The sequence below is a fragment of the Carcharhinus amblyrhynchos genome, chromosome 6 (genome assembly GCF_965287045.1).
Source record: "Carcharhinus amblyrhynchos chromosome 6, sCarAmb.v2.hapA, whole genome shotgun sequence".
Taxonomy (NCBI): Eukaryota; Metazoa; Chordata; class Chondrichthyes; order Carcharhiniformes; family Carcharhinidae; genus Carcharhinus; species Carcharhinus amblyrhynchos.
The window spans coordinates 67,002,676-67,030,169 of NC_137329.1; the positions used below are offsets into that span (position 1 = coordinate 67,002,676).

The following is a 27,494-nucleotide window of genomic DNA, read 5'->3' on the forward strand; positions in this document are numbered from 1 at the left end:
CCAATGTTAGGATACCAGATCAGAAACTCCATAGTATATTATGAAGCCAGACTAGATCCCAACAATTTTTATACTTGGGCAATAATGCAAGCGTAGGATGTTTCCTTCTAGGTATAATTCTACTGACAAACCAGGGAGCTTTTATTAAACAAATTTTACTTAACAACAGTTTAACAATAATAAATGAATTAGCTTAACTTTTAAGAATTGAACAATACTTAAAGGTAACATGTTACAACTCTTAATTGCTAATCTCACACTGAGTTCCAACCAAGCAAAATTTCTCTTATAGACTTAAACCCTCTTTAAAATTAGTTAGCAAAATACAGGTATACTTGCTTTGATTTAGGTTACCAACCCTGGAGCTTTCAGGAAATCTTTGGAGAGAATGAGCCGCAGACGCTGCTTTGTTTGGCAGCCTAGGCAGCAACTGCTTTCATTTTTAAATGAAACTGAATCTCTTTATTTCCTGCAAGCTTTGCTCCTCCCATTAATCGCCTGACCCTGCCCTGTAAATCAACCTAATCAAGAACATACATGACTGCATATCTAATAAGGATCCACTTCGTTGTTCTCCGGAGCAGTGTACCTGGTGGCTGTAGTGAGTGTTTGATTTTCCTTGGAAGCTCTTGGCTGTATTTCCAGTTCGCGGGGTTTTTTGATTACTTTTTATTTCCGTAGCGGAAGTTAGACAAGGGGCTAGTCGGGAAGGGAGAGCGGGGGGTATAAATCAGGTACTCACCCGTGGATCCACCTCATTGTTCTCCGGAGCAGTGTACCTGGTGAGTGATTTTCCTTGGAAGCTCTTGGCTGTATTTCCGGTTCGCGGGGATTTTTGATTACTTTTTATTTCCGTGGCGGAAGTTAGACAAGGGGCTAGTCGGGAAGGGAGAGCGGGGTGTATAAAAAGAAGGCAGTAGTAGACAGCGGGCAGCGTCGGGAGTGGGCAGTGGAGTGAGTTGGGAGCAGAGTGAGAGCTATAAGGGCTTTGGCTCACTGGGCTTAGGCGAGAGCAGGCTTAGGCAAGGTGAGTTACTAGTTACTATCTTTCCTGTGGTCCATTTCGGTATACATAATTCCAAGGGTGATTAGGTACATGGCAGGGTCTATGGGGAGACGCTTCAGCTGTGTTAGGTGCCATATGTGGGAGTTCCTGGAGACAACACGTCACCTGAAGGCCCACATCTACATCAAGTGTTTAGAGCTGCAGCGTCTGAAGGCCCGGGTCAGGCAATTAGAGCTGCGTCTAGAGGATGCATTTCTGGTCAGGGAGAACGAGGCAATAATGGATATGAACCACAGTCAAGTGGAGGTCCCAGGGCCTGGGGGATGGGACGGGTGGGTAACCATTAGGAATGGGAAGAAGAAGAAGAATAGTCCTGGTCCAAAGACTACCCCAGTGGCCCCCCAAAAGGCATCAACAGGGGTACAAAAGGTAAGACAGGAGGACCAGAATGCCTCAGAGGGAAGGAAGGGGGCTGGCAATGAGATAGTGGTGGGGGATGGGAGGGTCAAAGGAATTGATAGGCGGTTCTGTGGGCAAAAGCGTGACTCCAGGATGGTAGTCTGCCTCCCTGGAACAGGGGTACAGGACGTATCAGAGAGGGTAGAGGGGATTTTGAAGGGTGAAGGGACCCAGGCTGAAGTAATTATACACATAGGCGAGAAGGACGTAGGAAGGCAGAGCAGGGGGGATGTACATAGGCGATTCAGGGAGTTGGGGGCCAAGCTGAAGAGCAGGGCCTCCAGGGTCGCATTCTCTGGGCTGCTGCCTAGTAACAGCATGGCCAGGAATAATGGCCACAGCTGAATGCATGGCTGAGGGATTGGTGCAAGGCAGAGGGCTTTACTTTTGTCGATCATTGGGAAGTATTTGTGAGAGAAGGGCACCTGTACAGGAGGGATGGGGAACATTTGAATGGGAGGGGGACAAATATCTTAGCTGGGAGGTTAGCTGGAGTGGAGGAGGGGGTGGTGGGGATATGAGACTGATAGCTTATTAGGCACTGGGATTGGGGGCGAGTTGGGTGACAGGGTAGGTTTGGTTGAAAGGAAAATTATCCGGGGGAAGGAGGATCCGAGTGGGCCTGGAGGTTTGGATTGCATCTGTTTTAATGCGAGGAGTGTAACGAGTAAAACAGATGAGCTTAAGGCCTTGATGTGCGTGAGGAATTTAGATGTGGTGGCAGTGACAGAGACGTGTTTAAAGGAAGGGCAGGACTGGCAGCTGAATACTCCTGGGTATAAGTGTTTTAGGTGTGACAGAGGAGGGTTGAAGAGAGGTGGTGGGGTGGCGTTGTTAGTTAAGGAGCACATCACAGCGGTGCAGAGGGAGGATAATATGGAGGAGTTAGGGATTGAGTCGCTGTGGGTGGAGTTGAGGAATAGGAAGGGAGTGATTACTATGCTAGGGGTGTACTATAGGCCACCCAACAGCCCAAGGGCAGTGGAGGAAGGTATTTGCAGAGGCATTTTAGAATAATAATAGGTGCAGAAAGAATAGTAGTTGTAGTGGGTGACTTTAATCTTCCTGGAGTTGATTGGAAGGTGCCTAGAGCTGGGGGTTCGGATGGGGAGGAATTTGTAAAATGTGTGCTGGAAGGGTCCCTGGAGCAGTACGTAAATAGCCCGACTAGGGAGGGGGCTATACTGGATTTAGTTTTGGGTAATGAGCCGGGTCAGGTGGTTGAGGTTGCAGTAGGCAAACATGTGGCTAACAGTGACCACAAGTCTGTCTACTTTAGGATAAAAATGGAAAAGGATGAGTGCTGTCCGAAGGAGAGGGTGCTGAACTGGGGGAAGGCGAGCTATAGCCGGATTAGGAAGGAACTGATGGACACTGATTGGGAGAGGTTATTAGCGGGTAAGTCCACAGTTGGCAAGTGGGAGGCTTTCAAGGGAAAACTGAAAAGGTTGCAGGAAAGACATGTGCCGGTAAAGAGGAAGGATGGGAAAGGCAGGATTAAAGAGCCGTAGATTACAGGGGATATTGAGGACTTGGTCAGGAAGAAGAGAGAGGCATATGTTAGGTCTAAGCTACTGGGAACGGAGAGAGCACTGGAGGAATATAGAGAGAGCAGGAGGGAGCTCAAAAGGGGAGTTAGAAGGGCGAAAAGGGGGCATGAAATTGCTTTGGCTGATAGGATTAAGGAAAATCCAAAGGCATTTTACTCATATTAGGAACAAAAGGGTGGTTAGAGAGAAAATCGGTCCTCTTAGGGACAAAGGAGGGGAACTGTGCATAGAGTCTGAGGGAATGGGGGAGATCCTGAATGAATACTTTGCGTCAGTATTCACGAAAGAGAGAGGCTTGGTGTCTTGTAATGTCTTGGAGGCAGCTGTAGACCAGTTGAAGGAAATATCCGTTACGAGGGAGGAAGTGTTAGGGTTTTTAGGCAGCATAAAAACTGATAAAGCTCCGGGGCCTGATGGCATTTATCCCAGGCTGCTTAGGGAGGTGAGAGATGAAATTGCTGAGCCTCTGACGCAAATCTTTGTTTCTTCTTTGGACACAGGTGAGGTCCCAGAGGACTGGAGGATGGCTAATGTGGTACCGCTGTTTAAAAAGGGCAGTAGGGATAACCCTGGTAATTATAGGCCGGTGAATTTGACGTCAGTGGTAGGAAAGTTGTTGGAAAAAATTCTTAGGGATAGGATGTATAAGCATTTGGAGCGTTGCGATCTGATTAGGGATACGCAGCATGGCTTTGTTCAGGGGAGGTCTTGCCTTACGAATCTGGTAGGATTTTTTGAGGAGGTGACAAAAACTGTTGACAAAGGACGAGCCATTGATGTCATCTATATGGATTTCAGTAAGGTGTTTGACAAAGTCCCTCACGGTAGGTTGGTAGAAAGGGTTAAGGCTCATGGGATACAGGGACAGGCATCTAGATGGATTGAAAACTGGCTAGGCAACAGGAGATAGAGAGTAGTAGCGGAAGGGTCCTTTTCTAGCTGGAGGTCTGTCACCAGTGATGTGCCGCAGGGCTCAGTACTGGGACCTCTTCTATTCGTAATATATATAAATGACTTGGAAGAGGGCATACATGGTGTGATCAGCAAGTTTGCAGATGACACAAAGATGGCAGGATTGGCGGATAGTGAGGAGGAGTGTCAGGTGACACAGCAGGATATAGATAGGCTGGTATATTGGGCAGATAAATGGCAGATAGAATTTAATCCTGATAAATGCGAGGTGATGCATTTTGGAAGGAATAATGTAGAGAGGAATTACATGATAAAGGGTAGACCTATTAAGAGTATAGAGATGCAGAGGGACCTGGGAGTGCAAGTGCACAAGTCTCTGAAGGTGGCAACTCAGGCGGAGAAGGTTGCAAAGAAAGCTTACGGTATGCTAGCCTTTATAGGAAGGGGTATAGAGTATAAGAGCTGGCGTCTAATGCTACAGTTGTACAGAACGTTGGTTAGACCGCATTTGGAGTACTGCATCCAGTTCTGGTCACCTTACTACCGGAAGGACGTGGAGACCCTGGAGAGCGCAGAGGAGGTTTACCAGGATGCTGCCTGGTATGGAAGGACTGGGTTATGAGGAAAGATTGGGTAAACTGGGGCTCTTTTCCTTAGAAAGACAGAGATTAAGGGGGGACCTGATAGAGGTGTATAAAATAATGAAGGGTATAGATAGACTAAACAGTGGCAGGCTTTTTCCTAGATTGGAGACAAATATCACGAGGGACCACGAGCTTAAGGTGAGGGGGGAGAAGTATAATTTGGATGCTAGAGGGAGGTTTTTCACACAGAGGATCGTGGGGGTATGGAATGCACTACCAAGTAAGGTGGTGGAGGCAGGCACGCTGGACTTGTTTAAGGTTTACTTAGATAGGCACATGAGAGAAACAGGGATGGAGGGTTATAGGAGACGGTTTTAAATAAGGGTCAGAGCCTCGGGACGTTACTGGAAATCTAATGCTACATGTATTGATGTTTTGTCTCTTTTACTGCACAGGTGCGTTGGTCCACCTTGTTGTCTAACGAGGGGCATGCACACGGTGGGTCGTGCGTGGGCTGCTCTTAGATGTTTTGAGAGTGGCCTAGTACTTCGCGTCGTTTGTGTATGCTTAAAACTGGACCAGCAGATGGGCACGACAGCAGCTCAGTGACTATCACTGCTAGCTGTGCAGATACGTGGACTTGGGCCAGTATCTGTGGGAGTTTGCGCATTCTCCCTGTGGTTGCGTGGGTTTCCTCCGGGTGCTCCGGTTTCCTCCCACACCCCAAAGATGTACTCTTAGGCTGACTGGTGTAACAAATTGTCCCTAAATTATTCTCCCCTGAATCTGGTTTCCAATGGGGGTACCATAAGCATAGACACGGGTCAAGAGAGGTGTAGGAAAAATACATTGTTAAGATGGCGGCGCGAGCTCATTGGGCCAAAGGGCCTGTTTCCTGTGCTGTGTTGTTCTTTGTTCTTTGTAATCTAAAATCCCAGGAAATCCTGAATAAACAAAAGGTTAATTAACTTCACAAAGTAACATATTGCTAGCCAAAATCTGTTGTTATCCTGCATTCTTAACATCTGCTGAATGTTTACCAGACAAATTGACTCTTATAACAAAACACTTCCTCTTAAAGCAATCCCACCTCAATATTCCTTCACTTCTGCTGGGTCAAAATCCAGGAACTCCTTCCCTAACAACATTGTAAGTGTACCTACACCTCAGGGACTGCAGCAGTTCAAGAAGGCAGTTCACCACCACCTTGTCAAGGACAATTAGGGATGGGGAATAAATGCTGGCCCTCACCAGCGACCCCCACATTTCAAGAAAGAATAATAAAAAACATGGTCTTTATTGATTAGTGAAAGGTCATGAAGGTCTTTGAAAAGTCCTTCAGAGAATTGGATGTTGAGTAATATTCGTTACTGTCTTATAACTCCTGCATGACTGTATGACAGCAACTGTGCTTTGCAATGGATTCGAGACTTAGCCTTTTGAGTTTGGATGGATGTTAAGGAACACTATCTGCCTGAGCCTGTGACCAACAAAACTTAATAGAAGCTAGAGAAAGAGGACTGTCCAGTTTATCCAAAAATTACAATATGCCAAAGATGGGGTAATATTGTCCACACTGCCTACAGACCTTCCTCAACATCTTTATATTCCCTCTAGTTTCCCCCCTACATTTCCAGTGTTTCTTTATTTGGAATTGCCTAAACTTTATTGCCCAGTGAAAAGTCAGCCACATCGTTGTGGATCTGGAATGTCCCTAAAGAACACTCGTGAACAGATGGGTTTTTATGACAATCGACAACGGATTCACGGTTATCGTTAGACATTTAATCCTAGATTTTTATTCAATTCGGATTTCACCATCTACCATGATGTGATTCAAACTAGGATCCCGAGATACACTGAGTTTCTAGATTATTAGTCCAGTGACAATATCATGATGCCACTGATACCTCTAGCCATTGTTATTGTTATTGAGAGAAAGCAGCTGGATGTTGCCTGGTATGGAAGGACTGGGGTATGAGGAAAGATTGAAGAAATTGGGGCTCTTTTCCCTTGAAAGACGCCGACTGAGGGGGGGATCTAATAGAGGTATATAAGATTATGAAGAGTATAGATAGAGTAAACAGAGGTAAGCTATTTCCTATGAGAGAGACACGTAGGACAAGGGGCCATTGACTTAAGGTGAGGGGGGAGAGGTACAACACAGATATTAGAGGGAGGTTTTTCACACAGAGGGTAGTGGGGGTATGGAATGCTCTGCCAAGTAAGGTGGTGGAGGCAAACACGCTAGAGTCATTTATGAGTAACTTAGACAGGCACATGACTGGGTTGGAGATGGGTGGATATAGGAGATTGTTTTAAATAAGGGTCATCAGCATTGGGGCGTCCCTGGTAATGTAAATGGGTATGGTATGATAATCATGTTTTTCTCTTTTCATTCACAGGTTTTAAGTCGGTCCACCTCATGTCCAACGAGGGGCATACACGCGATGGGTCGTACTGGGGCTGCTCTTGGTTGTTCGAGATTGGCCTAGTGCTTCATGTCATTAGTGTGTGCCTAAACTGGACAAGATACTGGGCAAGACGACAGCTCAGTGACTATCGCTGATCGCTGTGCGGACACATGGATTTGGGCCGGTGTCTGTGGGAGTTTGCACATTCTCCCTGTGCTTGCGTGGGTTTTCTCCGGGTGCTCCGGTTTCCTCCCATACCCCAAAGATGTGCTGTTAGGCTGATTGGCAGGAATAAATTGTCCCTAAATCAGTTACCCTCAATCTGGATGGCCATAAAACATTAGACAGGGGTCGTGGGTGGAGAGGGGGACTGGTGGTGTTGAGATGGCGGCACGGGCTCATTGGGCTGAAGGGCCTGTTTCCCGGGCTGATTTTGTTCTTTGTTCTTTACCTTTCTGAAAAAGTCTCCAATGCAGTGTAGATCCAGCACAGAATCAGCTGTGCCAACACAACCTTCCAAAAAAGACACAATTACCTTTTCAACCACAGAGATCTCGGTAAGAGAACAAAAGGCTTTAGTCTATGAGCCTGCTGCTGTCACCATCCTTCTGTAAGCCAGTGAGCTTTCTCAAGCAGATCCTCTTTTCATAAAGTAACGATGTCCCCTTGATCATGAGAAAAACGGAGCAAATATGTTGGAGACATTACAAAGCTGACAAAGCTGGTGCATGAGAGGAGTTGTCACAAAACATTGAATGACAACACAGGTGCAGAGTTGACAATGATAGAAGTGGCAGTCCCTTTGTTAGGATCAGGAATTGGCTAGCTGATAGAGGGTGGTGGTTGATGGGAAATATTCAACCTGGAGTTCAGTTACAAGTGGTGTACCTCAAGGATCTGTTTTGGGGCCACTGCTGTTTGTCATTTTTATAAATGACCTAGATGAGGGTGTGGAAGGATGGATTAGTAAATTTGCTGACGACACCAAAGTCGGAGGAGTTGTGGACGGTGAGGCTGGATGTTACAGTTTGCAGAGGGACATAGATAAGCTGCAGAGCTGGGCCGAGAGGTGGCAAATGGAGTTTAATACGGAAAAGTGTGAGGTGATTCACTTTGGAAGGAGTAACAAGATTACAGAGTATTGGGCTAATGGAAAGACTCGGTAGTGTGGATGAGCAGAGAGATCTCGGTGTCCATGTGCATAGATCCCTGAAAGTTGGTACCCAGGTTGATAGCGTTGATAAGGCATATGGTGTGTTAGCTTTTATTGGTAGAGGGAATGAATTTCGGAGCTGTGAGATCATGTTACAACTGTACAAAACTCTGGTGTGGCCACATTTGGAGTTTTGCATACAGTTCTGGTCACCGCATTATAAGAAAGATGTGGAAGCATTGGAAAGGGTGCAGAGGAGATTTACCAGGATGTTGCCTGGTATGGTGGGAAGGTCTTATGAGGAAAGGCTGAGGGACTTGAGGTTGTTTTCATTAGAGAGAAGAAGGTTAAGAGGTGACTTAATTGAGGCATACAAGATGATCAGAGGATTAGATAGGGTGGACAGTGAGAGGCTTTTTCCTCAGATGGTGATGGCTAACACGTGGGGACATAGCTTTAAATTGAGGGGTGATAATTATAGGACGGATGTCAGAGGTAGGCTCTTTACTCAGAGGGTAGTAAGGGCATAGAATGCCCTGCCTGCAGCAGTTGTGGAATCGTCAACTTTAAGGGCATTCAAATGGTCATTGGATTGGCATATGGGCTAACATTGGAATAGTTTAGGTTAGAGGGTCATTAGATTGGTTCCACTGGTCGGCGCAACATCGAGGGCCAAAGGGCCTGTACTGCGCTGTTATGTTCTATGTTCTTTAAGAATAAACCAAGATGAGCTTCAGAGAGATTGGGAGTAGGTAATTCTCATTGGATCCTGTATGGTAGAGCTGGTTTCCCTAGTAGGAGAAAGACTTCCCTAGTAGGATGCGAGAGCATCCAGCTGGGAAGAGTGGAAACTGGTCATTTTTTTTTACTGAACAACAGTATCACAATAAAATATTATGAATTCCAGAATGTCTGCTGTCTGTTTCAGTAAACAGAGAAACAGACTATAAAGCTAAATGACCATGTAAACAGTATTGTAGACACAAGTAACAACACTGGAAGGACAGAGAGGTAGAGAGAGAGAGATCTCTCCCTGCCTTGGGAACTCTAGTCTTTTTCAGGGCATCTCACCTCCTCTCTGCCCAAAGGTCTAGGCAGCACGGTGGCACAGTGGTCAGTGCTGCTGCCTCACAATGCCAGGGACCAGGTTCAATTGGAGTTTCCACATTCTCCTCACTTCTGCTTGAATTTCTTCTGGGTGTTCCAGTTTCTTTCCACTGTCCAAAGATGTGCAGGTTAGATGGATTGGCCATGCTAAATGTGTGGGATGACAGGGATAGGATGAAGAGGTTGAATCTGAGTGGAATGCTGTTTTGGAGAGTCAGTGGAGACAAGATAGGCTAAATGGCCTGTTTCTGCATTGTAGGGATTATGTGGATTAGTCTGCTGAGTCTCCTAAAGATACTCAAGATCTGTTTTGAGGAACTGACACTGACGAAGGACAGGTTAAAAAGCATCAACGATGGTAACAGTTTTCATTGCAATGATGCGAGTCCAGTCCCACCATGATAAGTATGTACCTGTCAGGCAGGGAGGAAGTGGTCGAGCGAGGGAACCATGGTTTACTAAAGAAGTTGAATCTCTTGTGAAGAGGAAGAAGGAGACTTGTAAAGATGAGACGTGAAGGCGCTTGAGAGTTACAAGTTAGCCAGGAAGGACCTAAAGAGAGAGCTAAGAAGAGCCAGGAGCGGACATGAGAAGTCTTTAGCAGGTAGGATCAAGGAAAACCCTAAAAATTTTTATAGGTATGTCAGGAATAAAAGAATGATTAGGATCAGCCAAAAACAGTAGTGGAAATTGTGTGTCGAGTCCGAAGAGATAGGAGAGGCACTAAATGGATATTTTTCATCAGTATTCACACAGGAAAAAGATAATGTTGTCGAGGAGAATACTGAGATACGGGCTATTAGACTAAATGGGATTAAGGTTCATAAGGAAGGAGGTGTTAGCAGTTCTGGAAAGTATGAAAATAGTTAAGTCCCCTGGGCTGGATGGGATTTATCTTAGGATTCTCTGGGAGGCTAGGGAGGAGATTGCAGAGCCTTTGGCTTTGATCTTTATGTTGTCATTGTCTACAGGAATAGTGCCAGAAGACTGGAGGATAGCAACTGTTGTCCCCTTGTTCTAGAAGGGGAGTAGAGACAAACCTGGTAATTATAGACCAGTGAGCCTTACTTCTGTTGTGGGCAAAGTTTTGGAAAGGATTATAAGAGATAGGACTTATAATTATCAAGAAAGGAATATTTGATTAGGGATAGGCAACATGGTTTTGTGAAAGGTAGGTCGTGCCTCACAAACCTTATTAAGTTCTTTGTGAAGGTGACCAAAGTGGTGGATGAGGGTAAAGCAGTTGATGTGGTGTATATGGATTTCAGTAAAGTGCTTGATAAGGTTCCCCACAATAAGCTATTGCAGAAGATACGGAGGCATGGGTTTGAGGATAATTAAGCTGTTTAGATCAGAAATTGGCTAGCTGTAAGAAGACAGAGGGTGGTGGTTGATGGGAAATGTTCATCCTGGAGTTCAGTTACTAGTGGTGAACTGCAAGGATCTGTTTTGGGGCCACTGCTGTTTGTCATCTTTATAAATGACCTGGATGAGGGTGTAGAAGGATGGATTAGTAAATTTGCAGATGACACTAAAGTCAGTGGAGTTGTGGACAGTGTGAAAGGATGTTGTAGGGTACAGAGGGACATAGATAAGCTGCAGAGCTGGGCTGAGAGGTGGCGAATGGAGTTTAATGTGGAAAAGTGTGAGGTGATTCACTTTGGAAGGAGTAACAGGAATACAGAGTACTGGGTTAACAGTAAGATACTTGGTAGGTAGATGAGCAGAGAGATCTCAGTGTTCATGTGCTTAGATCCCTGAAAGTTGGCACCCAGGTTGATAGGCTTGTTTTGAAGGCATACAGTGTGTTAGTTTTTATTGGTAGAGGGATTGAGTTTCGGAGCCATGAGGTTATGTTGCAGCTATACAAAATTCTGATGTGGCTGCACTTGGACTAAGGCATACAGTTCTGGTCACCACATTATAGGAAGGATGTGGAAGCATTGGAAAAGGTGCAGAGGAGGTTGACCAGGATGTTGCCTGGTATGGTGGGAAGGTCTTATGAGAAAAGGCCGAGGGACTGGAGGATGTTTTCGTTAGCAAGAAGAAGGTTAAGAGGTGCCTTATAGAGGTATGTAAGATGATCAGAGGATTAAATAGGGTGGACAGTGAGAGATTTTCCTCGAATGGAGATGGCTAGCACAAGGGGACGTAGCTTTAAATTGAGGGGTGATAGATGTAGGACAGATGTGAGATGTATATTCTTTATTCAGAGAACAGTAAGAGCTTGGAATGCCCTGCCTGCAACAGTAGTGGACTCGCCAACATTAAGTGCATTTAAATGGTCATTGGATAAACATATGAATGATATTGGAACAGAGTAGGTTAGATGGGCTTCAGATTGGTTTCACAAGTCGGCGTAACATCGAGGGCCAAAGGGCCTGTACTGTGCTATGTTCTATGACAATCAAAGCATGGAAATAAGTGATGTTACAGTGACAAATGGATAGATCCCGCTTTCTAGTCAGACCCTCAACTGCCTGGAACTCTCAGCTACTTGTCTTCTTCATACTGTGTGAACTAGCAATCTTTTAATGAATTTTGTAGCTGGGTCTTTCAAATTATGAAACTAAGGCCAAGAGGCATTGTAGTACAATGATCCATGGAGCTCCATGATGGTTTGTCAGTGACACAGACACCCAGCTGGGAGGGAATGCCATGGCCAGTCTGACTGAAACCTGGTTCATTTTTTGCAGAAAGCATTACCTCGGTATGACTCTGCACTCAGCATCATGGTGGAAATCGGGAACCGCCTGGGCGAGGCACAGGTCCTGATGGGAATTGCAAAATGTTGGCTTCTTCGAAAGGAACAGGACAAGGTAGGAAACATGATCCAGAATTGGCTAGCTGGTCCCTGTGCTAACCTCTAACTTAGGGCACACTGTGTGGGTGACAGTGATTTATAAAGTGATAAAGTGAGCATATCTTGCAGGCTAGACATTATTTCAGTGCCACACTTGTCTGTGACTATTGAGCTGGATTGGCAGAATACCAGCAGATGAGAAATTAAGTATTCTTTCCCAGCCAGTAAAGATACCAACTCTCCAGTCTGGGCATTAACTACACCCACTGGGAGGCAAAAGCTGCCATAATTTTAAAGACCTCAATAAGGTTAACCTTCAGTTTTTTTTAATTCATAAGAAAAGAGATCCACACTGTCAGTGCCATTAACACACCATTCATCCACTAATCTTTGCTCAAACTAATCTTTGTTCAAAAAGGTTGTAAAGATAAGACCAGCAATTGCAGGCCAATCCATTTAATATCAGTGGTGGGCAAGCTTCTGGAAACAATTACTCGGCATGGAATTAGTAGTCACATCAAAAAATATGGGTTGATTAAGAAAAGCAAGTATAGATTTCTAAAGGGGAAATCATGTTTAACTAACTTGCTGGAATTGTTTGAGGAGGTAACAGAAAGGATCGATGAGAGTGATGCTATTGATGTAATGTACATAGACTTTCAGAAGGCATTCGATACAGTGCCACGCAATGAACGTATAGAGTCATAGAGGTTTACAGCATGGAAACAGGCCCTTTGGCCCAACTTGTCCATGCTGCCCTTTTTTTTAAGAATCCCAAACTAATCCTAATTGCCTGCATTTGACCCATATTCCTCTATACCCATCGTACCCATATAAATATCTAAATGCTTTTTAAAAGACAAAATTGTACCCTCCTCTATTACGATCTCTGGCAACTTGTTCCAGACATTCACCACCCTATGTGTGAAAAAATTACCCCTCTGGATACTTTTGTATCTCTCCCCTCTCACCTTTAACCTATACCCTCTAGTTTTAGACTCCCTTACCTTTGGGAAAAGATATTGACTATCTGTGCCCCTCATTATTGTATAGACCTCTATAAGATCACCCCTCAGCCTCCTAAACTGCAGAGAAATAAGTTCCAGTCTATTCAGCCTCTCCTTATAACTCAATCCATCAAGTCCCAGTGGCACCCTAATATATCTTTTCTGCACTGTTTCTAGTTTAATAATATCCTTTCTATAATAGGGTAACCAGAATTGCACACAGTATTCCAAGTGTGACCTTATCACTGTCGTATACAACTTCAACAAGATATTCCAATTCCTGTATTCAACGTTTTGACCGATGAAACCAAGCATGCTGAATACCTTCTTCACCACTCTGTCCACCAGTGACTCCATGTGAACATATACCCCTAGATCTCTTTGTTCTGTAACTCTCCCCAACGCCCTACCATGAAGTGAGTAAGTCCTGCCCTGGTTCAATCTACCAAAATGCATCACCTCGCATTTGTCTAAATTAAACTCCATCTGCCATTCGTCAACCCACTAGCCCAATTGATCAAGATTCCGTTGCAATTGGAGATAACTTTCTTCGCTGTCCACTATGGCACCAATCTTAGTGTCATCTGCAAACTTACTAACCATGCCTCCTATATTCTCATCCAAATCATTAATATAAATGACAAATAACAGTGGACCCAGCACTGATCCTTGAGGCACATCGCTGGTCACAGGCCTGCAGTTTGAAAAACTTGTGAGAAATGTTACGGCTCGTGGAATAAAAGAGACAGCAGCAACATGGATGCAAAATTGGCTGAATAATAGAAAGCAGAGAGTAAGTGAATAGATATTTTTTCAGGCTGGAGGAAGGTTAACAATGGAATTCCTCTGTACTGGTACCCTTGCTTTTCCTGATACATATTAATGATCTAGATCTTAGTATGCAGAGGACAATTTCAGTTTTTTCAAAGATTGACACCAACTTGGAAGCATTGTAAACTGTAAAGAGGACAGTGTAAAACTTCAAAAGGACAGACAAGTTGGTGAAGTGGACAGTGAGATGGCAGATGAAATTCAATGCAGAGATATGTGAGTGTTGCAGTTTTGTAGGAAAAACATGGAATGACAATCTAAAATAAAAGGTAAAATTCTCAAGGGGTGCAGGAGCAGAGGGAGCTGGGTGTATATGTATATAGATCATTGAAGATGGCAGGACAGATGGAAAGAGCAGTTAATAAAGCAAATAGTATTCTGGCCTTTATTAATAGGGCCATAGAGTACAAGAGCAAGGAGATTATGCTGAAATTATACAAGACACTAGTTAGATCTCAGCTGGGATATTGTGTACAGTTGTGGGCTCCACACCATGGGAAGGTTGTGAACATAGAGTGCAGAAGAGGCTTGAAAGAATGATCCAGGGATGAGAAACTTCAGTTATACAGATAGATTGGAGAGATTGGGATTGTTCTCCTTGAAGAGCAAAAGGCTAAGAGGAGATCTGATAGAGATGTTCATGAAGAGGCTGGACAGGGTAGATAAGGAGAAACTGACCCCACTTGTAAAAGGATCAAGAAGCAGAGGGCACAGGTTTAATGTGTGTTGCAAAAGAAGTAAATGTGATGTGAGATAAGCTTTCTCACACAGCGAGTGATTGGGGTCTGGAATGCACTACCTGGAAGCATGGTGGAGGCAGGTTCAATTGAGGCATCCAAGAAGAGATTAGATGATTATCTGAAAAAAAATAATGTGTCAGGATATGTGGAAAAGGGTGGAGGATGGCACTAAGTCATGATGCTCATTTGGAGAGCGAATTACAGACATGTTGGGCCAAATAGCCTCTTTTTACATTGGCACTGCTGCCTCACAGTGCCAAGAACCCAGGTTCATTCCAGCTTTGGGAAATTGTCTATGTAGAGTTTGCATGTTCTACCCATGTCTGCGTGGGTTTCTTCAGCTGCTCCATTTCTTCCCACAGTTCAAAGATGTGTTGGTTATGTTGATTGGCCATGCTAAATTAACCTTGGTGTCAGGAGGATTAGCAGGGTAAATATGCAGAGTTACACGATAGGTCCTGGGTGGAATTGTTGTCAGTGCAGGCTTTATGGGCCGAATGGCCACCTTGTGCACTGTAGGGACTCTATGCTCATCCTATGAAACAATTCTGTGATTCTCTGGCCATTCTCACATGAGGACAGACAGGAGCAGAAATTCCTGGCAGCATTTCCTCCCATTGGGAAATGAATTTCTTTAATCCTGGCGTAGTCACCACACTTCCACCCCACACCAACCGAAACTCAGCACTGTTGGGAGGAGAATATTCCAGCCTGCATGTAACTCCTAGTTCACTCCATGTCTCTCACTCCTGGTTTACTCCGTGTGTCTCGGTCCTGCTTCACTCTCATCTCTCTCACTTCTGGTTCCCTCCCATCTCTCGCACCCCTGGTTAATTCCCATCTCTCTCTCACTGCTCGTTCCCTCCCGTCTCTCTCACCCCTCGTTCACTCCCATCTCTCTCACTCCTGATACACTCCCGTCTCCCTCACTCCTGGTTCACTCCCGTGTCTCTCACCTCTGGTTCACTCCCATCCCTCTCACTACTGGTTCACTCCCATATGTCTCACTACTGGTTCATAGAACATAGAACATTACAACACAGGACAGGCCCTTCAGCCCTCAATGTTGTGCCGAGCTATGTCCAATCCCAAGATCAAGCTATCCCCTCCCTATAATTCTGGTGTGCTCCATGTGCCTATCCAATAACTGTCTGAAAGTTCCTGAAGTGTCTGACTCCACTATCACAGCAGGCAGTCTATTCCACACCCCAACCACTCTCTGAGTAAAGAATCGACCTCGGACATCTCTCATACCATAAACCTTATAGTTATGCCCCTTCATAACAGCTACATCCACCGAAGGAAATAGTCCCTGCACGTCCACTCTATCAATCCCTCTCATCATCTTATAAACATCTTATCATCTTAAGTCGCCTCTCATCCTCCTCCGCTCCAAAGAGAAAAGCCCCATCTCCCTCAACCTTTCCTCATAAGACCTACCCTCCGAACCAGACAGCATCCTGGTAAATCTCCTCTGCACTCTCTCCAATGCTTCCACATCCTTCTTATAGTGAGGTGACCAGAACTGAACACAATATTCCAAATGTTGTCTCACCAAGGTCCGGTATAGTTGCAGCATAACCCCATGGCTCTTAAACTCAAACCCCCTTAATAAACGTTAATACACTATAAGCCTTCTTCACGGCTCTATCCACATGAGTGGCAACCTTCAGAGATCTGTGGATATGAACCCCAAGATCTCTCTGTTCCTCCATATTCCTTAGAACCCTGCCATTGACCCTGTAATCTGCATTCAAGTTTGTCCTACCAAAATGAATCACCTCGCACTTATCAGGGTTAAATTCCATCTGCCACTTTCGGCCAGCTCTGCATCCTTTCAATGTCTTTTTGCAGCTTGCAAGAGTCCTCCACCTCATCCACTACTCCACCAATCTTGGTATCATCATCAAATTTACTAACCCACCCTTTAGCCCCTTCTTCCAAGTCATTGATAAAAATCACAAATAGCAGAGGACCCAGCACTGATCCCTGTGGTACACCACTGGTAACTGGCTTCCAGTCTGAAAATTTTCCCTCCACCACCACCCTCTGTCTTCTATGAGGCAGCCAGTTAGTTCCTTATCCAATTGGCCAAATTTCCTTCTTTCCCACACCTCCTTATCTTCTTCATGAGCCTACCCTGGGGAACCTTATCAAACGCCTTACTAAAATCCATGTATACAACATCAACTGCTCTACCTTCGTCCACACACTTAGTCACCTCCTCAAAGAATTGAATCAAATTTGTGAGGCAGGACTTACCCCTCACGAAACTGTGCTGACTATCCCGAATTAAACTGAATCTTTCCAAATGGTCATAAATCCTATCTCTCAGGACCCTTTCCATTAACTTACTGACCACCGAAGTAAGACTAACTGGTCTACAATTGCCAGGGTCATTCCTATTCCCTTTCTTGAAAAGAAACATTTGCCACTCTCCAATCCTCTGGCACTATCCCTGTGGACAGTGAGGACCCAAAGGTCAAAGCTAAAGGCTCTGCGATCTCATCCCTTGCCTCCCAAAGTATCCTAGGATGTATCTCATCTGGCCCAGGGAACTTATCCACCCTCAGGTTTTTCAAAATTGCTAATACATCGTCCCTCAGAACATCTACCTCCTCCATCCTATCAGTCTGTATCACACACTCCTCCTCAAAAACATAGTCCCTCTCCTTAGTGAACACTGAAGTAAAGTATTCATTCAACGCCTCGCCTATCTCTTCTGACTCCATGCACAAGTTCCCACTACTATCCTTGACTGGCCCTAACCTCAACCTGATCATTTTTTTATTTCTCACATAAGATTAAAAAGCCTTGGGGTTTTCTTTTATCCGACCCCCCAAGGATTTATCGTGCCCCCTCCTAGCTCTCCTAAGCCCTTTCTTTAACTCATTCCTCGCTACCTTGTAACACCCAAGCGACCCAACTGAACCTTGTTTTTTCATCCTTACATATGCTTTCTTTTTCCTTTTGACAAGACATTCAACCTCCTTTGTGAACCATGGCTCCCTCACTCGGCCATTTCCTCCTTGCCTGCCAGGGACATACCTATCCAGGACACACAGTATTTGTTCCTTGAAAAAGCTCCACTTTTCATTTGTGCCCATACCTGACAATTTCTGCTCCAATCTTATGCCCCCTAATTCTTGCCTGATCACATCATTAATATCTCTGCCCCAATTATAAACCTTGCCCTGCTGTGTGACCCTATCCCTCTCCATTGCAATAATGAAGGACAGCAAATTGTGGTCACTATCTCCAAAGTGCTCTCCCACAAACAAATCTAACACTTGGCACGGTTCATTATCCAATACCAAGTCCAATGTGGCCCCACCTCTTGGTGGTCTATCCACATATTGCGTCAGGAAACTCTCCTGCACACACTGTACAAAAAGTGTCCCATCCGAACTATTCGACCTATAAGTGCCTCACAAGAGGTTATTGCAGAAGGTCGAGGGACATGGAGTTGGGGGTAGGGTGTTAGCGTGGATAGAGGATTGGTTGTCAAATAGGAGGCAGAGAGTGGGGGTAAACGGGTGCTATTCGGATTGGCGGATGGTGACTAGTGGAGTGCCCCAGGGGTCGGTGCTGGGACCTCAGCTTTTTACCATTTATATAGATGATCTGGAGGAGGGAACCGAGTGTAGAGTGTCGAAATTTGCTGATGACACCAAGATTGGGGAACGGCAAATTGTGCGGAGGGTGTGGAGAGTCTGCAGAAGGATCTAGATAGGCTGGGCGAATGGGCCAGGAAATGGCAAATGGAATTTAATGTTGGCAAGTGTGAGGTGGTCCACTTTGGTAGGAAAAATGGTAGGAAGGACTATTACTTACGAGGCGAAAAACTGCAGCAGGCGACGGTGCAGAGGGACCTCGGGGTCCTTGTGCATGAGTCGCAAAAACCCAGCTTGCAGGTGCAGCAGGTGGTCAGGAAGGCGAATGGGATGCTGGCCTTCATAGCGAAGGGGATTGAATATAAAAGTAGGGAGGTCTTGCTGCAGCTGTATAGGGCATTGGTGAGGCCGCAACTGGAGTACTGTGTACATTTTTGGGCGCCGCACCTGCGCAAAGATATTTTGGCCTTGGAGGGAGTGCAGAGGAGGTTTACTAGGCTGATACCGGAGTTGAGGGGGTTGAGCTATGAGGAGAGGCTGAATAAACTGGGCTTGTACTCGTTAGAGTTTAGAAGAATGAGAGGAGATCTCATTGAGACGTATAAGATGATGAATGGGATGGATAGGATAGAGGTGGAAAGACTCTTCCCGCTCAAAAAAGACAATAGGACTAGGGGGCACAGCTTCAAGATAAAAGGGGGGCGGTTTAGAACGGAGTTGAGGAGGAACTTCTTCACTCAAAGGGTGGTGAATCTCTGGAATTCTCTGCCCGTTGAAGTGGTGGAGGCTGCCTCGCTAAATATTTTTAAGACGCGGGTTGATGGGTTTTTGATAGGAGAGGGGATTAAGGGTTATGGGGAGAGGGCGGGAAAGTGGAACTGAGCAGCGACAGATCAGCCATGATCTTATTGAATGGCGGGGCAGGCTCGAAGGGCTGGATGGCCTACTCCTGCTCCTATTTCTTATGTTCTTATGTTCTTATGAAGGTTCCAGTCAATATTCGGAAAGTTAAAGTCGCCCATGATAACTACCCTGTGACCTCCACACCTATCCATAATCTGCTTTGCCGTTTCCTCCTCCACATCTCTATTACTATTTGGGGGCCTATAGAAAACTTCTAACAACGTGACCGATCCTTTCCTATTTCTAACTTCAGGCCATATTACCTCAGTTGGCAGATCGCCCTCGAAATGTCTTTCAGCAGCTGTTAAACTATCCTTGATTAACAATGCTACTCCTCCACCTCTTTTACCGCCTTCCCTATTCTTACTGAAACTATCACTCTCATCTCTCTCACTCCTGGTTCACTTCTGTCTCACCCCTGGGTTCACTCCCGTGTCTGTCACCCCTGTTTCACTCTCGTCTCTCTCATACCTGGTTCACTCCCGTCTCTCTCACCCCTGGTTCACTCCCAACTCTCTCACCCCTGGTTCACTCCCAACTCTCTCATCCCTGGTTCACTCCCGGATTTACATTGTTTTTTAGGCACTAACCATTATGGAGAAGGTGGAGGAAGTGGCTGATGCTGTGGGTAACAAGGTAGGAGTCACTGTGAATGTTTCCTCAGGTGGAAGGGCAGCGAGGTAAGTGGGTTTGAATGGTGTCAGGTGGAATATGTGAGGGGAGAGGTGAGGTGCATGAGTGGGTTTGTGGATGAAGGGGAGAGGGGTGAAAGGTGAGTTGAGTGAGTGGGTTTGGGGATGAGGAAGGGTTTGAATTGGGGTGAGTGAGGAATGAAGGTGAGGCGGGTGACTGAGTTTGGGGATGAAGGAAGAATAAGGCGGGTGAGTGGTTTTGGGAATGAAAGGGATAAGGCAAGTGAGTGGTGGAGTTGAGGTGAGGCAGGTGAGTGGGTTTGGGGGTGAAGGGAGTAAGGCAGATGAGTGGGTTTTGGGGTGAGTGAGGGGTAAGGCAGATGAGGCAGATGGGTGGGGATGAAAGGGGGCATGAAGTGAGACTGGTGAATGTGCTTGGAGGTGAGTGTGGAGGTAGGGTTTTGAACGATGCATGGTCTCCATAGCTCTGTGAAAATCCAAACAATACTCAGGATGCTATGATGCTCAATATTTTTCTCCAGGATGTGACAAAGTGTGAGTCTGGGATGTCTGTTAGTGTCTCAGTGTATGACTTTGCTTGCTTTCTCTTGCTGCTGGAGCTGGATCTAGGAATCCCATCCCCATTTTGGGCAGATCCCATTTTTTGGCATTGGAGCAAGGATAGTTGAACTTTGCAGGGCTATTGGAAGTCAGGGGCTCAGTTTTCTACCTTATACCAGAGTTTGGGGCTTAATTTTTGAAGCCGGCACTAATGCTCTCAAAGGGTGGAGATGAGATTTAGAACTGTCAAGTCATTTAAATCCTCTACTCTTAAAAAAATGTGGAAACAAAGCTTGGGGATGGGCTGCCTGAATGTGAGTGCAGGAAATTAAAGTTGTGAGGTTATTTAAATATCCAGATTTTAAAAGGACGGAGGGAGGGAGGAGGGAAATTCAGCCAGCATGTGTAAGTGACAGTTAAAAAAAGAATTCGTACCAGCAGATACATTAATGTTTGTTGACAATACCATAGGCACTGTGATTTTCTGTGTTTGCTGTATCCTGTCTGTGCAGTTGTACATGCTGAAGGCACACTGTTTGCGTGAGACCATCTATCGAACAAAGGGTTCCCAACAACTTCTGCGAGAACATGTTGTGAAATTCCACGAGTGCCTGGAAGACATGGAGTTATACTGCGGAATGTGTGGAGATTCAATTGGAGATAAGAATTCGCAGCTCCAGGCGTTGCCATGTTCTCATCTCTTTCACCTGAAGTAAGAAAAGTCAGAATCTCTTGGTAATTTCTGATTCAGCTACTATATGATGTGGAGATGCTGGCATTCGACTGGGGTAAACACACTAAGAAGTCTCACAAAACCAAGTTAAAGTCCAACAGGTTTATTTGGTAGCACAAGCCACTAGCTTTCAGAGCACTGTCCCTTCATCAGGCGAGTGGGAGTTCTATTCACAAACAGGGCATATAAAGATACAAACTCAATTTACGAAATAATGGTTGGAATGCGAGTCTTTGCAGGTAATCAAGTCTGAAAGGTACAGACAATGTGAGTGTAGAGAGTGTTAAGCATAGGTTAAAGAGATGTGTATTATCTCCAGACAGGACAGTTAGTGAGATTTTGTAAGCCCAGGCAAGTCGTGGGGGTTACAGATAGTGTGACATGAATCCAAAATCCCAGTTGAGGCTGTCCTCATGTGTGCAGAACTTTGTTATCAGTCTCTGCTCAGTGACTCTGTGTTGTCATGTATCGTGAAGGCCGCCTTGGAGAACACTTACCCAAAGATCAGAGGCCGAATGCTCGTGACCGCTGAAGTGTTCCCCAACAGGAAGAGTACACTCTTGCCTGGTGATTGTCAAGTGGTGCTCATTCATCCATTGTTGTAGTGTCTGCATGTCTTTCCAATGTACCATGCCTCGGGACACCCTTTCCTGCAGCGTATCAGGTAGCCAATATTGGCCGAGTTGCAAGTGTATGTACTGTGTACCTAATGAATGTATTCTCACGAGAGATGATGGCATCCGTGTTGATCATTCAGCATATCTTGCAGACAATGCTGTGGCAGGGTTGTGTGGTGTTGTGGTAACTGTTCTCCTGAAGGCTGGGTAGTTTGCTGCGACAATGGTCTGTTTGAGATTGTGCAGTTGTGTGAAGGTAAGAAGTGGGGATGTGGGAATGTCCTTGGCGAGATGTTCATCTTCATCAATGACATGTTGAAGGCGCCAGAGAAGATGTCATAGCTTCTCCACTCCAGCGAAGTACTGGACGACAAAAAGTACTCTGTCCGGATCTCTAGACTGCAAGCTCCAGGTGCAATTTTACAACTGAGTTGTAAATCTGCTTCATCCTGGACCACATTATCTTCACCTTCAACAATCAGTTCCTCATCCAGACACACAGAGCAGCCATAGGGACCAAATTCGCACTTCAATATGCCAACATCTTCATGCAGAGGTTCAAACAAGACCTTCACCGCACAGGACCTTCAACTGATGTTATACACCAGATACATCAATGACATTTTCTTCCTTTGGACTCATGGCGAACGATCACTGAAACAACTATATGATGACATCAACAAGTTCCATCCTACCATCAGACTCATCATGGACTACTCTCCGGATTCGGCTGCATTCTTGGACACGTGCATCTCCATCAAGATGGTCACCTCAGCACCTCACTGTGCCACAAGCCCACGGATAATCTCACGATGCTTCACTTCTCCAGCTTCCACCCCAAACACGTTAAAGAAGCCATCCCCTACGGACAAGCCCTTCGTATACACAGGAGCTGCTCAGATGAGGAGGATCACAACAGACACCTCCAGATGCTGAAAGAAGCCCTCATCGGAACAGGATATGGCGTTCAACTCTTTGATCGACAGTTCCGATGTGCCACAGCGACAAACCACACTGACCTCCTCAGAAGACAAACACGGGACACAGCAGATAGAATATCATTCAGAATACCTTTCGTCCAGTACTTCCCCAGAGCAGAGAATCTACAATATCTTCTCCAGAACCTTCAACATGTCATTGATGAAGACAAACATCTCACCAAGGTCATCCCCACACCCCACTTCTTGCCTTCAAACAACCACACAACCTCAAACAGACCATTGTCGCAGCAAACTACCCAGCCTTCAGGAGAACAGTGACCATGACACCACACAATTCTGCCACAGCAACCTCTGCAAGACATACCGGATCATCGACACAATGCCATCATCTCACGTGAGAACACCATCCACATACACATGTACTTGCAACTCAGCCAACATTGTTAACCTGATATGTTGCAGAAAAGGATGACCTGAGGCATGGTACATTGGGGAGACCATGCAGATGCTACAACAATGGATGAATGAACACCGCTCGACAATCATCAGGCAAAAGTGTTCTCTTCCTGTTGGGGAACACTTCAGCAGTCATGAGCAGCATTCGGCCTCTGATTTTCGAGTAAGTGGCCTTCACAATACACAACAACACAGAGTCGCTGAGCAGACACTGATCGCCAAGTTCCGCACACATGAGGATGGCCTCAACTGGGATCTTAGGTTCATGTCGCACTATCTGTAATCTGACTTGCCTGGGCTTGCAAAATCTCACCAACTGTCCTGGCTGGAGACAATTAACATCTTTTTAACCTGTGCTTAACCCTCTCTCCATTCACATAATCTATATCTTTAAGACTTGATTACCTGTAAAGACTCGCATTCCAATCATTATTTTGTAAATTGAGTTTGTGCCTTTCCCTGTTTGTGAATAGAACTCCCACTCACCTGATAAAGAGGCAGTGCTCCAAAAGCTAGTGGCTTGTGCTACCAAATAAACCTGTTGGACTTTAACTTGGTGTTATGAGACTTCTTACTCAGCTATTATATGTCTGGCCATGCAATCCAGAGTGCAACTGTATGTTTAGCACATATTTCACCACAATACTTAGGAAGAGCTGCACTGTCAGTGGGTCAGTGCTGAGGGAGAACTGCACTACGAGAGGGTCAGTACTGAGGGAGCGTTGCACAGTCAGATGGTCGGCACTGAGAGGGTGCTGCGCGGCCAGTGGAACTGCATTGCAGGATTGCTGGAGGATCAGAGCTGAGGGTGTGCGGCACTGTCAGAGAGACAGTACTGAGGAAGTGCTGCACTGTCAGGAGTCTGTGATGAGGGAGCACTGCAGTGTCAAAGGGTCAGTTCTGAGGAAGCTACACTGTTAAGAGTGTCAGTAGCGAGGGCGTGTTGCACTGTCAGAGAGTCAGTACTGAGGGAGCGCTGCACTGTCAGATGGTCAGTACTGAGGGAGTAGAGCACTGTCAGAGAATCATTACTAAGCCGGTACTGCACAGTCAGAGTCAAAAGTGTGGGGGTGCAGAGTTTAATCCGAACAAGTGTGAGATAATGAATTTGGAAGGTTCAACATAGGTAAGAATTATACAGTAAATGATAGAACCATCAGAAGTATTGACAAGCAGAGAGATCTGGGCATACATGTCCACTGAATACCCAAAGTGGCAACGCAGGTGGATAAGGTAATCAAGAAAGCGTACAGCATTCATTGCCTTCATTGGTCAGGACACTGAGTATTGGCAGGTCATGCTGCATCTGTACAGAACCTTAGTTAGGCTTCATTGAGAATATTATGTACAATTGTGGTCGCCACGCTACCAGAAGAATGTGGATGCTTTAGAGAGGGTACAGAAGAGTTTGCCACAATGTTGCCTGGTCTGGAAGGTATTAGCCATGAGGAGAGGTGGGCTAAACTCAGTTTATTCTCACTGGAATGACAATGGTTGAAGGATGACCTGACAGATGTCTACAAGATTATGAGTGATACGGACAGAGTGGATAATCTTTTTCTGGGATAGAAAAGTCAAGTACTAGGGGACATAGGTGCATAGGGAAAAGTTTAGAGGAGATATGCGAGGCAATTGAATGTCAGGAATGCGTTGTCTAGGGAGGTGATGGGAGCAGGTACGAAAGCGGCATTTAAGGGGCAACTAGACAAATACATGAATAGGATGGGAATGGAAGGATACGGACTCTGTAAGTGCATACTGTTTTAATCTAGGCAGGCATCATGATCGGTGAAAGCTTGGAGGGCCAAAGGACCTGTTCCTGTGTTGTACTGTTCTTTGCTCTTTGATCAGTGCTGAGGGAGAGCTGCACTGTCAGAGAATCAGTATTGAACGAATGCTGCATGGTCAGAGAGCCAATATTGCGTGAGTGCTGTAATGTTGGAGAATCATTGCTGAGGGGGAGATGCACTGTCAGAGAGTCAGAACTGAGCAAGTGCTGCACTGCCAGAGCTTCAATACTGGGACTCTTCATGGAGAAATTGCAGCATTATCAGAGCATCAGTACCAAGGGAGAGCTGTACAGTCATAGGATCTGCGTTGGGGGAGATTTGCACAGTCAGAGAGAGGATAAGTACGGAGGGTTTGCTGTCATAGGATCAGTACTAAGTGGATGCTGCACTGTAAGAGAGTCAATACTGAGGGAGAGATGCCCTCTCAGAGCCCATTACTGAGGGAGTGCTACACTGTCAGAAGGCCAGTACTTAGGGGGTGCTGCACTGTCAGAAGGCCAAAACTGAGGGAGTGTTGCACCGTCAGAAGGCCAGCACCGAAATAGTGCTGCACTGTCAAAAGGCCAGTACTAAGGGAGGGCTGCACTGTTAGAAGGCCAGAACTGAGGGAGTGCTGCATTATCAGAAGGCAAGTACGGAGGGACTGCTGAACTGTCAGCAGGCCAGTACTGAGGGAGTGCTGCACTGTCAGAAGGCCAGTACAGAGGGAGTGCAGCACTGTCAGAAGGCCAGTACAGAGGGAGTGCAGCACTGTCAGAAGGCCAGTACAGAGGGAGTGCTGCACTATCAGAAGGCCAGTACAGAGGGAGTGCTGCACTGTCAGAAGGCCAGTACAGAGGGAGTGCAGCACTGTCAGAAGGCCAGTACAGAGGGAGTGCAGCACTGTCAGAAGGCCAGTACAGAGGGAGTGCTGCACTGTCAGAAGGCCAGTAATGAGGGAGTGCAGCACTGTCAAAGGGCCACTACTGAGGGAGTGCTGCACTGTCAGAAGCACATTACTGAGAGAGTGCTGCACTTCAGAAAAGCCAGTATTGAGGCAGTGCTGCACTATCAGGAGGCAAGTGCTGACAGAGTGTAGCACTATCAAAACGCCAGTTCTGAGGGATTGCCGCAATGTCAGAAGGCCAGTACTGAGGGAATGTTGTACTGTCAGAAAGCCTGTATTGAGGGAGTGCTGCACTTCAGAAAAGCCAGTACTGAGAGAGTGCTACACTGTCAGAAGGCGAGTATTGAGGGAGTGCTGAACTATCAGAAGGCAAGAAGTGAAAGAGTCCTGTACTGTCAGAAGGATGTACTGAGGGACTGATGCACTGTCAGGAGGTCAGTACAGAGCAAGTGCTGCACTATCAGAAGACCAATACTGAATGAGTGCTGCAATGCAAGAAGGCCAGTATTGAAAGAATCCTGCACTGTCAGAAGGCTGGTACTGACCAAGTGATGCATAGTCAGAAAGCCAGTAGTAAGGGATTGCTGCACTGTCAGATGGCAAGTACTGAGAGAGAATTGTACCGTCAGAAGGCAAATACTGAGGGACTGCTGTACTGTCAGAAGGCCAGCTTTGAAATAGTGCTGCACTTTCAGAAGACCGGTGCTGAGGGAGTGTTGCATTATCAGAGTGCTGCACTGTTAGAAGGCCAGAATAGAGGGAGTGCTGCACTGTCAGGAAGCCAGTATTGAGAGAGTGCTGCACTCTCAGAAGGCCAGGACTGAGAAGGCCCCACTGGTGCCAGGAACTCATTCCTGGGGGAGGTAGTAGAAGCGTATAGGGTAGTGACTTTTAAGGGGCATCTTGACAAATACGTGAATATAGAACATAGAATAGAACATAGAACATAACAGCGCAGAACAGGCCCTTCGGCCCATGATGTTGCGCCGACCAGTTAAAAAACAATGACCCACTAACCTAAACCAATCCCTTTTTGCCCCCAAACTAGGCTCATTTACAACCTCAGCAGGCAGGGCATTCCAATCCCTCACCACCCTCTGGGTAAAGAACCTACCCCTAACATCCATCCTATAACTACCCCCCCTTAATTTAAAGCCATGCCACCTTGTGCTAGCTTTCTCCATCCGAGGAAAAAGGCTATCACTGTCCACCCTATCTAAACCTCTAATCATCTTATATGTTTCAATAAGATCCCCTCTTAGCCGCCTTCTTTCCAGCGAAAACAACCCCAAATCCCTCAGTCTCTCCTCATAGGACCTCCCCTCCATACCAGGCAACATCCTGGTAAACCTCCTCTGCACCCTCTCCAAAGCCTCCACATCCTTCCTGTAATGTGGGGACCAGAACTGCACACAGTACTCCAAGTGCGGCCGCACCAGAGTTGTGTACAGTTGCAACATGACGCTGCGACTCCTAAATTCAATCCCCCTACCAATGAACGCCAAGACACCGTATGCCTTCTTAACAACCCTATCTTCTTGATTCCCAACTTTCAGGGATCTATGTACACATACACCTAGATCCCTCTGTTCATCCACACTATTCAAAGTCCTCCCGTTAGCCCTATACTCAACATATCTGTTATTCCTACCAAAGTGAATTACCTCACACTTCTCCGCATTAAACTCCATCCGCCACCTCTCGGCCCAGTGCTGCAACCTGTCCAAGTCTTCCTGCAAACTATGACACCCTTCCTCACAATCTACCACACCTCCGACTTTGGTGTCATCAGCAA

The 27,494-nt window shown here is 45.9% G+C and overlaps 1 protein-coding gene across 2 annotated transcripts in view; it reads left to right on the forward strand.

Annotated features, from left to right (window-relative positions):
* The window catches only part of rapsn (receptor-associated protein of the synapse, 43kD), an 83,683-nt gene that overhangs the window by 41,337 nt on the left and 14,852 nt on the right, over positions 1-27,494 (forward strand). For both annotated transcript variants that reach the window (XM_080190572.1, XM_080190573.1), the window contains 3 exons: positions 11,882-12,004; positions 19,666-19,719; positions 20,789-20,988. In XM_080190572.1, coding sequence (XP_080046698.1) covers positions 11,882-12,004; positions 19,666-19,719; positions 20,789-20,988 — 377 coding nt within the window. The remainder of the gene's footprint in view (positions 1-11,881; positions 12,005-19,665; positions 19,720-20,788; positions 20,989-27,494) is intronic.